Consider the following 15,000-nt stretch of genomic DNA (forward strand, 5'->3'; position numbering starts at 1 on the left):
CACGAGCGTCACACACACACACACACACACACACACACTGACCAACACGAGCATCACACACACACACACACTGACCAACACAAGCGTCACACACACACTGACCAACACGAGCATCACACACACACACTGACCAACACGAGCGTCACACACACACACTGACCAACACGAGCGTCACACACACACACTGACCAACACGAGCGTCACACACACACTGACCAACACGAGCGTCACACACACACACACACACTGACCAACACGAGCGTCACACACACACACACACACACACTGACCAACACGAGCGTCACACACACACTGACCAACACGAGCGTCACACACACACTGACCAACACGAGCGTCACACACACACTGACCAACACGAGCGTCACACACACACACTGACCAACACGAGAGTCACACACACACACTGACCAACACGAGCGTCACACACACACACTGACCAACACGAGCGTCACACACACACTGACCAACACGAGCGTCACACACACACACACTGACCAACACGAGTGTCACACACACACTGACCAACACGAGCGTCACACACACACACACACACACTGACCAACACGAGCGTCAGACACACACACACTGACCAACACGAGCGTCACACACACACACACTGACCAACACGAGCGTCACACACACACACTGACCAACACGAGCGTCACACACACACACTGACCAACACGAGAGTCACACACACACTGACCAACACGAGCGTCACACACACACACACACTGACCAACACGAGTCACACACACACACAGACCAACACGAGAGTCACACACACACACTAACACGAGTGTCACACACACACTGACCAACACGAGTGTCACACACACACTGACCAACACGAGCGTCACACACACACACACTGACCAACACGAGCGTCACACACACACACACTGACCAACACGAGCGTCACACACACACACTGACCAACACGAGCGTCACACACACACACTGACCAACACGAGTGTCACACACACACTGACCAACACGAGAGTCACACACACACTGACCAACACGAGCGTCACACACACACACTGACCAACACGAGAGTCACACACACACACTGACCAACACGAGCGTCACACACACACACTGACCAACACGAGTGTCACACACACACTGACCAACACGAGCGTCACACACACACACACACTGACCAACACGAGTGTCACACACACACTGACCAACACGAGCGTCACACACACACACTGACCAACACGAGAGTCACACACACACACTGACCAACACGAGCGTCACACACACACACTGACCAACACGAGCGTCACACACACACACTGACCAACACGAGCGTCACACACACACACTGACCAACACGAGCGTCACACACACACACTGACCAACACGAGCGTCACACACACACACACTGACCAACACGAGCGTCACACACACACTGACCAACACGAGCGTCACACACACACACACTGACCAACACGAGCGTCACACACACACACTGACCAACACGAGCGTCACACACACACACTGACCAACACGAGTGTCACACACACACTGACCAACACGAGAGTCACACACACACACTGACCAACACGAGCGTCACACACACACACTGACCAACACGAGAGTCACACACACACACTGACCAACACGAGCGTCACACACACACACTGACCAACACGAGTGTCACACACACACTGACCAACACGAGCGTCACACACACACACACACTGACCAACACGAGTGTCACACACACACTGACCAACACGAGCGTCACACACACACACTGACCAACACGAGAGTCACACACACACACTGACCAACACGAGCGTCACACACACACACTGACCAACACGAGCGTCACACACACACACTGACCAACACGAGCGTCACACACACACACTGACCAACACGAGCGTCACACACACACACACACACTGACCAACACGAGCGTCACACACACACACACACACAAACTGACCAACACGAGCGTCACACACACACACTGACCAACACGAGCGTCACACACACACTGACCAACACGAGAGTCACACACACACACACTGACCAACACGAGCGTCACACACACACTGACCAACACGAGCGTCACACACACACACACTGACCAACACGAGCGTCACACACACACACTGACCAACACGAGCGTCACACACACACTGACCAACACGAGAGTCACACACACACACACACACACACTGACCAACATGAGCGTCACACACACACTGACCAACACGAGAGTCACACACACACACACACACACACTGACCAACACGAGAGTCACACACACACACACACACACACACACACACTGACCAACACGAGAGTCACACACACAAACTGACCAACACGAGCGTCACACACACACTGACCAACACGAGCGTCACACACACAAACTGACCAACACGAGCGTCACACACACACTGACCAACACGAGCGTCACACACACACTGACCAACACGAGCGTCACACACACACTGACCAACACGAGCGTCACACACACACACAAACTGACAAACACGAGCATCACACACACACTGACCAACACGAGCGTCACACACACAGACCAACACGAGCGTCACACACACACTGACCAACACGAGCGTCACACACACACTGACCAACACGAGCGTCACACACACACACAAACTGACAAACACGAGCATCACACACACACTGACCAACACGAGCGTCACACACACACACACAGACCAACACGAGCGTCACACACACACACACTGACCAACACGAGCGTCACACACACACAAACTGACCAACACGAGCGTCACACACACACACACTGACCAACACGAGCGTCACACACACACAAACTGACCAACACGAGCGTCACACACACACACACTGACCAACACGAGCGTCACACACACACTGACCAACACGAGCGTCACACACACACACTGACCAACACGAGCGTCACACACACACACTGACCAACACGAGCGTCACACACACACACACTGACCAACACGAGCGTCAAACACACACACTGACCAACACGAGCGTCACACACACACACTGACCAACACGAGCGTCACACACACACACACTGACCAACACGAGCGTCACACACACACACTGACCAACAACGAGCGTCACACACACACACACTGACCAACATGAGCGTCACACACACACTGACCAACACGAGAGTCACACACACAAACTGACCAACACGAGCGTCACACACACACACTGACCAACACGAGCGTCACACACACACACACACTGACAAACACGAGCGTCACACACACACTGACCAACACGAGCGTCACACACACACACACACACAGACCAACACGAGCGTCACACACACACACTGACCAACACGAGCGTCACACACACACTGACCAACACGAGCGTCACACACACACACAAACTGACCAACACGAGCGTCACACACACACTGACCAACACAAGCGTCTCACACACACACTGACCAACACGAGCGTCACACACACACACACTGACCAACACGAGCGTCACACACACACACACTGACCAACACGAGCGTCACAAACACACACACACACTGACCAACACGAGCGTCACACACACACACACTGACCAACACGAGCGTCACACACACACTGACCAACACGAGCGTCACACACACACACACAGACCAACACGAGCGTCACACACACACACACTGACCAACACGAGCGTCACACACACAAACTGACGAACACGAGCGTCACACACAAACACTGACCAACACGAGCGTCACACACACAAACTGACGAACACGAGCGTCACACACACACACTGACCAACAACGAGCGTCACACACACACACACACTGACCAACACGAGCGTCACACACACACACACAGACCAACACGAGCGTCACACACACACACACAGACCAACACGAGCGTCACACACACACACACAGACCAACACGAGCGTCACACACACACACACAGACCAACACGAGCGTCACACACACACTGACCAACACGAGCGTCACACACACACTGACCAACACGAGCGTCACACACACACACACTGACCAACACGAGCGTCACACACACACAAACACAAACTGACCAACACGAGCATCACACACACACACTGACCAACACGAGCGTCACACACACACACACACTGACCAACACGAGCGTCACACACACAAACTGACGAACACGAGCGTCACACACACACACTGACCAACACGAGCGTCACACACACACACTGACCAACACGAGCGTCACACACACAAACTGACGAACACGAGCGTCACACACACACACCGACCAACAACGAGCGTCACACACACACACACTGACCAACACGAGCGTCACACACACACACACTGACCAACACGAGCGTCACACACACACAAACTGACCAACACGAGCGTCACACACACACACTGACCAACACGAGCGTCACACACACACACACACTGACCAACACGAGCGTCACACACACAAACTGACGAACACGAGCGTCACACACACACACTGACCAACACGAGCGTCACACACACACACTGACCAACACGAGCGTCACACACACAAACTGACGAACACGAGCGTCACACACACACACTGACCAACAACGAGCGTCACACACACACACAAACTGACCAACACGAGCATCACACACACACACTGACCAACACGAGCGTCACACACACACACACAGACCAACACGAGCGTCACACACACACACAGACCAACACGAGCGTCACACACACACACACAGACCAACACGAGCGTCACACACACACACACAGACCAACACGAGCGTCACACACACACACACAGACCAACACGAGCGTCACACACACACAGACCAACACGAGCGTCACACACACACTGACCAACACGAGCGTCACACACACACTGACCAACACGAGAGTCACACACACAAACACACACTGACCAACACGAGCGTCACACACACACACTGACCAACACGAGCGTCACACACACACACTGACCAACACGAGCGTCACACACACACACACAGACCAACACGAGCGTCACACACACACACACAGACCAACACGAGCGTCACACACACACTGACCAACACGAACGTCACACACACACTGACCAACACGAGAGTCACACACACAAACACACACTGACCAACACGAGCGTCACACACACACACACTGACCAACACAAGCGTCTCACACACACACTGACCAACACGAGCGTCACACACACACACTGACCAACACGAGCGTCACACACACACACTGACCAACACGAGCGTCACACACACACACTGACCAACACGAGCGTCACACACACTGACCAACACGAGAGTCACACACACACATTGACCAACACGAGCGTCACCCACACTGACCAACACGAGAGTCACACACACACACACTGACCAACACGAGCGTCACACACACACTGACCAACACGAGCGTCACACACACAAACACACACTGACCAACACGAGCGTCACACACACACACTGACCAACACGAGCGTCACACACACACACTGACCAACACGAGCGTCACACACACACACTGACCAACACGAGCGTCACACACACTGACCAACACGAGAGTCACACACACACACACTGACCAACACGAGCGTCACACACACACTGGCCAACACGAGCGTCACACACACAAACACACACTGACCAACACGAGCGTCACACACACACACTGACCAACACGAGCGTCACACACACACACTGACCAACACGAGAGTCACAAACACACACAGACCAACACGAGTCACACACACACACACACACTGACAAACACGAGCGTCACACAAACACTGACCAACACGAGCGTCACACACACACACACACTGACCAACATGAGCGTCACACACACACTGACCAACACGAGTCACACACACACACTGACCAACACGAGAGTCACACACACACTGACCAACACGAGTCACACACACACACTGAGCAACATGAGCGTCACACACACACACACACACACACACACACACTGACCAACACGAGCGTCACACACACACACACACACTGACCAACACGAGCGTCACACACACACACACACACTGACCAACATGAGCGTCAAACACACACTGACCAACACGAGCGTCACACACACACACTGACCAACACGAGCGTCACACACACACACTGACCAACACGAGAGTCACAAACACACACAGACCAACACGAGTCACACACACACACACACACTGACAAACACGAGCGTCACACAAACACTGACCAACACGAGCGTCACACACACACACACACTGACCAACATGAGCGTCACACACACACTGACCAACACGAGTCACACACACACACTGACCAACACGAGCGTCACACAAACACTGACCAGCACGAGCCCCACACACACAGACTGACCAACACGAGAGTGTCACACACACACACACACACACAGACAAACACGAGCGTCACACAAACACTGACCAACACGAGCGTCACACACACACACTGACCAACACGAGCGTCACACACACACACAGACCAACATGAGTGTCACACACACACACTGACCAACACGAGCGTCACACACACACACTGACCAACATGAGCGTCACACACACACACTGACCAACACGAGCGTCACACACACACTGACCAACACGAGTCACACACACACACTGACCAACACGAGCGTCACACACACACACTGACCAACACGAGCGCCACACACACACTGACCAACACGAGTCACACACACACACACTGACCAACACGAGCGTCACACACACACATATGACCAACATGAGCGTCACACACACACTGACCAACACGAGAGTCACACACACTGACCAACACGAGAGTCACACACACACACTGACCAACACGAGAGTCACACACACACACTGACCAACACGAGAGTCACACACACACACACTGACCAACACGAGAGTCACACACACACACACACACACACACTGACCAACACGAGAGTCACACACACACACACTGACCAACATGAGCGTCACACACACACTGACCAACACGAACGTCACACACACAAACTGACCAACACGAGCGTCACACACACACACACACACACTGACCAACACGAGTCACACACACACACACACACACTGACCAACACGAGAGTCACACACACACACACTGACCAACATGAGCGTCACACACACACTGACCAACACGAGCGTCACACACACAAACTGACCAACACGAGCGTCACACACACACATTGACCAACACGAGCGTCACACACACATGACCAACACGAGCGTCACACACACACTGACCAACACGAGAGTCACACACACACACTGACCAACACGAGAGTCACAAACACACACTGACCAACACGAGCGTCACACACACACACTGACCAACACGAGCGTCACACACACACACTGACCAACACGAGTCACACACTGACCAACACGAGCGTCACACACACATGACCAACATGAGCGTCACACACACACTGACCAACACGAGAGTCACACACACACTGACCAACACGAGCGTCACACACACACTGACCAACACGAGCGTCACACACACACACACACTGAGCAACATGAGCGTCACACACACACACACACAGACCAACACGAGTCACACACACACACACACACTGACAAACACGAGCGTCACACAAACACTGACCAACACGAGCGTCACACACACACACACACTGACCAACATGAGCGTCACACACACACTGACCAACACGAGTCACACACACACACACTGAGCAACATGAGCGTCACACACACACACACTGACCAACACGAGCGTCACACACACACACACACACTGACCAACATGAGCGTCACACACACACTGACCAACACGAGTGTCACACACACACACACACACAGACAAACACGAGCGTCACACAAACACTGACCAGCACGAGCCCCACACACACACACTGACCAACACGAGCGTCACACACACACTGACCAACACGAGAGTGTCACACACACACACACACACACAGACAAACACGAGCGTCACACAAACACTGACCAACACGAGCGTCACACACACACACTGACCAACACGAGCGTCACACACACACACACTGACCAACATGAGTGTCACACACACACACTGACCAACACGAGCGTCACACACACACACTGACCAACATGAGCGTCACACACACACACTGACCAACACGAGCGTCACACACACACTGACCAACACGAGTCACACACACACACTGACCAACACGAGCGTCACACACACACACTGACCAACACGAGCGTCACACACACACTGACCAACACGAGTCACACACACACACACTGACCAACACGAGCGTCACACACACACATATGACCAACATGAGCGTCACACACACACTGACCAACACGAGAGTCACACACACTGACCAACACGAGAGTCACACACACACACTGACCAACACGAGAGTCACACACACACACACTGACCAACACGAGAGTCACACACACACACACACACACACTGACCAACACGAGAGTCACACACACACACACTGACCAACATGAGCGTCACACACACACTGACCAACACGAACGTCACACACACAAACTGACCAACACGAGCGTCACACACACACACACACACACACTGACCAACACGAGTCACACACACACACACACACACTGACCAACACGAGAGTCACACACACACACACTGACCAACATGAGCGTCACACACACACTGACCAACACGAGCGTCACACACACAAACTGACCAACACGAGCGTCACACACACACATTGACCAACACGAGCGTCACACACACATGACCAACACGAGCGTCACACACACACTGACCAACACGAGAGTCACACACACACACTGACCAACACGAGAGTCACAAACACACACTGACCAACACGAGCGTCACACACACACACTGACCAACACGAGCGTCACACACACACACTGACCAACACGAGTCACACACTGACCAACACGAGCGTCACACACACATGACCAACATGAGCGTCACACACACACTGACCAACACGAGAGTCACACACACACTGACCAACACGAGCGTCACACACACACTGACCAACACGAGCGTCACACACACACACACACTGACCAACACGAGCGTCACACACACACAGACCAACACGAGAGTCACACACACACTGACCAACACGAGCGTCAAACACAAACTGACCAACACGAGCGTCACACACACAAACACACACTGACCAACACGAGAGTCACACACACACACACTGACCAACACGAGAGTCACACACACACTGACCAACACGAACGTCACACACACATGACCAACACGAGCGTCACACACACACACTGACCAACACGAGAGTCACACACACACACACACACTGACCAACACGAGAGTCACACACACACACTGACCAACACGAGTCACACACAAACTGACCAACACGAGCGTCACACACACACACTGACCAACACGAGCGTCACACACACACACTGACCAACACGAGCGTCACACACACACACACACTGACCAACACGAGAGTCACACACACACACACTGACCAACACGAGAGTCACACACACACACTGACCAACACGAGAGTCACACACAACCTGACCAACACGAGCGTCACACACACACACACACACACACACTGACCAACATGAGCGTCACACACACACACACACACACACTGACCAACATGAGCGTCTCACACACACACACACACTGACCAACATGAGCGTCTCACACACACACACTGACCAACATGAGCGTCTCACACACACACACACACACACTGACCAACATGAGCGTCTCACACACACACACACACACACACACACACTGACCAACATGAGCGTCACACACACACACCCACACACACACTGACCAACATGAGCGTCACACACACACACACACACACTGACCAACATGAGCGTCACACACACACACACACACACACACACTGACCAACATGAGCGTCTCACACACACACACACACACACACACACACACTGACCAACATGAGCGTCACACACACACCCACTGACCAACATGAGCGTCACACACACACTGACCAACACGAGCGTCACACACACACACACACTGAGCAACATGAGCGTCACACACACACACACACACAGACCAACACGAGTCACACACACACACACACACTGACAAACACGAGCGTCACACAAACACTGACCAACACGAGCGTCACACACACACACACACTGACCAACATGAGCGTCACACACACACTGACCAACACGAGTCACACACACACACTGAGCAACATGAGCGTCACACACACACACACTGACCAACACGAGCGTCACACACACACGCTGACCAACATGAGCGTCACACACACACACACACACACTGACCAACATGAGCGTCTCACACACACACACACACACACACACACTGACCTGACCGAAGGAGCCTTTGCCTATTAAAGAGTCGATCTCATATCGGTCCATCCACTTCTCGCCGTTTTTAACGATGTAGTCGAAGTTGTCATCATCGTAGCCGTCGTTGTAAATCTTCCTCTCCTTCTTGTTGCTGGAGTCCTCGCACTGACCCTGTTGGTGACGACGCTTCTTTTTTGCATAGTAAACCTGCAAACGAGCGGTAAGAGCCGTGATTAGTGGAGTCACGTGACTAATTCAACAATTTCATATCTTTACATTTGTATCAACGCGAGTAGGGTTGGGCATCGTTTGAATTTTAACGATTCCGATTTTGCTTATCGATTCCAATAAGGTACGAAAAAAACTTAGATATTCACATTTAGTCTTATTGCAAAACTTTTAATTGTATCTGAATATCATGAACACAAATCAACAGGTGAAGAACACTTACACGAGGAACGTTTGCCTGAGGTTTAAAAACACCATAGAAGAACAACTAGCGTAACTAATATAAACGTCAAGCATTATTAAAGACGAGTAAACACACAATTAAAAAATTAGAAATAGCAACAAATAGACTCAAGTCTAATAAAGATACGATTGAAATAAACTGTGTTTTAAGATTTTCAGGTACAGAAACTGTAATCAAATGTAAAATAACACTGCAGTTTATAAATAAAATATACATTACAAATATAGTTACAAAAGTTGGATTTTCTCTCTGTCTTTTGATATTTGATTAGTGTTATTATAGAGACGGCAGGAATATTAGGCAGCTGTTACTTTAAGATCTGCACTGATCCAATATACTGATACACACGCCTGCAGAACAGAACACAGTGCGTCTCGCGCTCAGATGTTGTAAAATCCCTTTTCCTGTAGGCACGCTGATGATGCGCTTCACACAGACAACAGCGCGCGAGTAGTCTCGCGTTAGAATGGCTTTAAGTCATATTGAAACGCTCACAAAGGAATCGATAAGAGGAATCAAAATTTAAATTGTATAACAAGTATTCGATTCCGAACCCCAAACGTGAGTAATGTGAGTGTCGCACCTCATTGATGTGTTTGTATGTTTTGATCAGTTCGATGGAGAGTTTTCTTAAGGGCGCAGACGCTGGATCCCGGAAACACTGCGGCATCCGCCTCTGTAGCATCACCATATCCGCAGTTACCTGCAACACAAGCGGCGTGTGTTAGAGCGGCTCACGGACACACACACACACGCGCTGGACACGCGTACCTGTGAGGTGTTGGGCTGCGAGGCGCCTGATTGGTCCGCGGCGCTCGGCGGGTGAGCATCACTGAACGGCGGGTGAGAATGGGGCGTCTGCGCATCCATCTGCACACCAGCCGAATGGAAAGAAAACGAGGGGGCCAGCCGAACAGAGGAGGGTTTGCATGCTGAGGTCTCTCCTCCTGAAACACACACACACACACACAACTTCAGCACACGGACAGACAAGCTATCTTGCTTTTAGTTTGATATAATTGAAAAAGGCTATTTTTCCCTTCATCGTGTCTTTGTACGCGGCATCAAACGCTCCGAGCCAAAAGCCAGATCCGGTTACAGAACACCTGAAAAAGCTCGGACCAAAATGGGAGATCAGGGTGGTCGTGCTTCCGTCACATGACGACACTCAGTCCTTCAAACACACACTCTCTCACACACACATACACGTCAAATCAGAGCTGATTGAGTGTTTATGACTCAGCATCAGGATCACACACACACACACACACACACACACACACACAGAGAACTCTATCAAACTGTAAAAAGCAAGCACTCAAATAATGTTCTCAAACAGCGAGACATGAAGCGTGACTGAACAAAACCAGCCGATGATTCCACAACTACAGACGTCTAGACAACAGCTGAGGATTTTAATGCAACAAATCTCTGCACAATAAAGCCTACATGTGAGCAATTGTGATGTTTGTAAATGTGACGGTCTGCAGCGAGCGGGAATTCTGCAGATCATCAAGTCGTCATTTATCAGCGTCTCTCACCAGCAAACACAATGCAGCACATTCACACTGGTAACCAGCGCTCGCAAGCCCAGCAACAGTGCTTCATTACCATAGCCTACCACCAGGAAGATGCCGCGCCATTGGCCAGCCAGCTACAGCGCCAGCCAATCAGGAAAGGGTATGCAAATAACCCACTTTTGTTGCTAGGGCAAAGCTGCGAGGCTCCGTCCAATAGGAAAACGGGTAAGAGGCATGAAATTGAATTGCACTTTGACACATTTCCCAGCACAGTTTAACACCGTATTTGCTGACAGAAAAGCTCTCGGGTGAGGAACCCGGAATCAGTTTGTGTGAGAGACCCCGGAGACAGGCCTTAATTCCCAAACATCTATAACGGAGCGCTATCTTCCTCTAAAAACACTGTAGTGGGATGGGAAGCTACATGAAAAAGGGGCAGATGTTGCACACAGTCCGAGTCTGAGCGTGTACATGATCGTGTGTGTGTGTGTGTGCAAACGCACCTGTGGGTTAGTGTGAGGCTCACCTGTATGCATCGTCTTCTGAAAAATCTCATATCATTTTGACAGGGGAGTCCATCTGCAAACCACAGCCCACTGCGAGAACAGCAGACAGTGAGGAACACATACTGTACCTGTGTGTGTGTGTGTGTGTGTGTGTGTGTGTGTGTGTGTGTGTGTGTGTGTGTGTGACATCAGCGTACCTGAAGCGACTCGCGAGTGGTTTCCAGGTGAGAACAGCCCTGGTGTTTCTGCAGGGTCTTGCCGTGTTTTGAGATGGTTGAGTTGATCTTCAACTTGCACAACCATTGGTGAAGATCTGCCGTGAAATTAATCCAAACACACACTAAATCAGTTTAGGAGTGCATACTAACTAACTAGCAATTAAGCACAATGCATACTAAAACAACATATAATCATACATTTTGCTTATGTGTGCCCAGAGACAGCAAACGCACATTAGATCCTGCAGCCCGTGTAAACACAATCACAAGACTTTTATAAACACATTCACTCAAACATCAGTCTAATCTACACGACGAAGAGCTCGTCATCATCATCATGATCTCCAGGTTAACGTTAAATATCTAGATAAGGTTGTTAAGCTTCTTCTGCAAAATCTCCAGCATGACTTGTACACGATTGCGATTGTTTGATGCTGTAAATCAGTTTCGCGCACATGACGACAATCAAAGCTGTCAAAACACTGGCTCGCGTTAACGTTAGTTAGCCTAGCATGCTAACGACACAACACCCGCACTGACCCGCGCGGACAGCGGCAGACACTCGGTCAGTCGCCCGGGAGAGAGGAGCTTGAGCACTGAATAAACTCCTCATCTGTGAAACCTTCACAAGGAGCTGTCGGTACCGAGGCTAGCTGGACATTAGCTGCCCGGGCCTGCGAACGGACTGAAGCCAGAACGAAGCGAGCGAGAAAACAGAGCCGTTATTTCGACAAGCCTCCGAAAACGCACAGAGCGCGTCGGATCTCGCCCGGATTGAGACGCGGCGAGCGGGGAACGAGGCGTCGGGATCGCTGAGGGAAGCTAACCGTTAGCCGACGCGCTAGCCGTCATCACTCACCGTGTCGCGCGCGTTTCTTTCTGACGAGAGGAGTGAAAATCCTCCGGGAGAATCCGCAATAATTCCCAGCCGTGTTCCTCAGGAATCTCTTTCCCAAAGCGTGTCGGATGCAAAGCCTCGCAGAACACACAGAACAGCGAGAACTCTCTCGGTGAGCGTCGGCGCGCTCCGCGGTCCCGTCCGTCAGTCACTCATCCTGCGCGCGCGCCGCCGCTGGCCCTGGACAAAATGGCGCGCACGCGCGCGCGCTGCAAACCCGCGCACAGGACTCGCGCACTAAACTCGCCAGACAGGGCTGCTCGTCATCGATACGACGCGGGAATCGACGATCGATTTCTCAATCGCTATCGAGCGCTTCGGTAACGGCGGTCATCGGTCCTTTGAAGGGAGAAAAAAAGTCAGGAACAAAATGGAAGCCGAGTGAGAAGGTTTCCATGACGACTGTCCATCACACGGCCAAGTTCCCGGATGACCTCATGACGCAGGAACCGTTCTCGGAGTTGTCATGGAAACTGCCAATCAATTTTACGTTTCTTACGGCGAAGCGAAAGTGAAGGTACGTGCGCGATATTACACACTGTAAATATAATAGAGCTAATTTACCAGATATTACTGTAAACATACTTTTTGTGGTTTCATACAACATCGTGTTTCTGTTTCTCTTCTCATGAAGCAGGATTAGTTCTGGTGAACGTAGTAAAGTTTGTAGTTTTTATGGAAAGCAGGGAAGGTTTTGTCTAATAATATTATGATTGTAAGTACGTTTACACAACATTCAAACTCTATATTACTTTATATCTAAAGAGGTTTAATAACGGTTAAACTCGGACACGCCCCTCCCGGTGACGTCAGAGATCATATGACAGCGACGCGGAAGAGAATGCGCGGATTGAGAAGATGAGCGTTTCACTGGATATCAGGCTGAAACGGGCGAATAAAGTGTATCATGAAGGGGTGAGACTGAGAGTGACTCGGGTTCTGGTGCGCTGTATCTTTGGGGTGTGCCGCGGTTAATCAGGCAGGTGTGTGTGTGTGTGTGTTCC

The 15,000-nt window shown here is 51.2% G+C and overlaps 2 protein-coding genes across 3 annotated transcripts in view; one reads left to right on the forward strand and one right to left on the reverse strand.

The window, feature by feature from the left end:
• The window catches only part of dyrk1aa (dual-specificity tyrosine-(Y)-phosphorylation regulated kinase 1A, a), a 44,195-nt gene extending 29,773 nt beyond the window's left edge, over nt 1-14,422 (reverse strand). The window contains exons 1-6 of the mRNA XM_077241937.1: nt 13,958-14,422; nt 13,078-13,193; nt 12,901-12,970; nt 11,626-11,801; nt 11,438-11,557; nt 10,401-10,589 (exon numbers count right to left, since the gene is read on the reverse strand). Of these exons, the coding sequence (XP_077098052.1) occupies nt 10,401-10,589; nt 11,438-11,557; nt 11,626-11,801; nt 12,901-12,910 (495 nt within the window). The 5' untranslated portion in view covers nt 12,911-12,970; nt 13,078-13,193; nt 13,958-14,422. The remainder of the gene's footprint in view (nt 1-10,400; nt 10,590-11,437; nt 11,558-11,625; nt 11,802-12,900; nt 12,971-13,077; nt 13,194-13,957) is intronic.
• A 67-nt stretch (nt 14,423-14,489) lies between these two features.
• LOC143749443 (vacuolar protein sorting-associated protein 26C-like) overlaps nt 14,490-15,000 on the forward strand; it is a 17,712-nt gene continuing 17,201 nt past the window's right edge. Inside the window, exons 1-2 of one of the 2 annotated variants that reach the window (XM_077241939.1) lie at nt 14,490-14,513; nt 14,762-14,911. In XM_077241939.1, the coding sequence (XP_077098054.1) occupies nt 14,855-14,911 (57 nt within the window). In that variant the 5' untranslated portion in view covers nt 14,490-14,513; nt 14,762-14,854. Of the gene's footprint in view, nt 14,514-14,754; nt 14,912-15,000 lie in introns of those variants that run through there. The other variant, XM_077241938.1, reaches the window with a different exon arrangement.

The sequence above is a fragment of the Siphateles boraxobius genome, unplaced genomic scaffold (genome assembly GCF_051911475.1).
Source record: "Siphateles boraxobius isolate OS27281-9 unplaced genomic scaffold, OSU_SipBor_1 248, whole genome shotgun sequence".
Classification (NCBI taxonomy): Eukaryota; Metazoa; Chordata; class Actinopteri; order Cypriniformes; family Leuciscidae; genus Siphateles; species Siphateles boraxobius.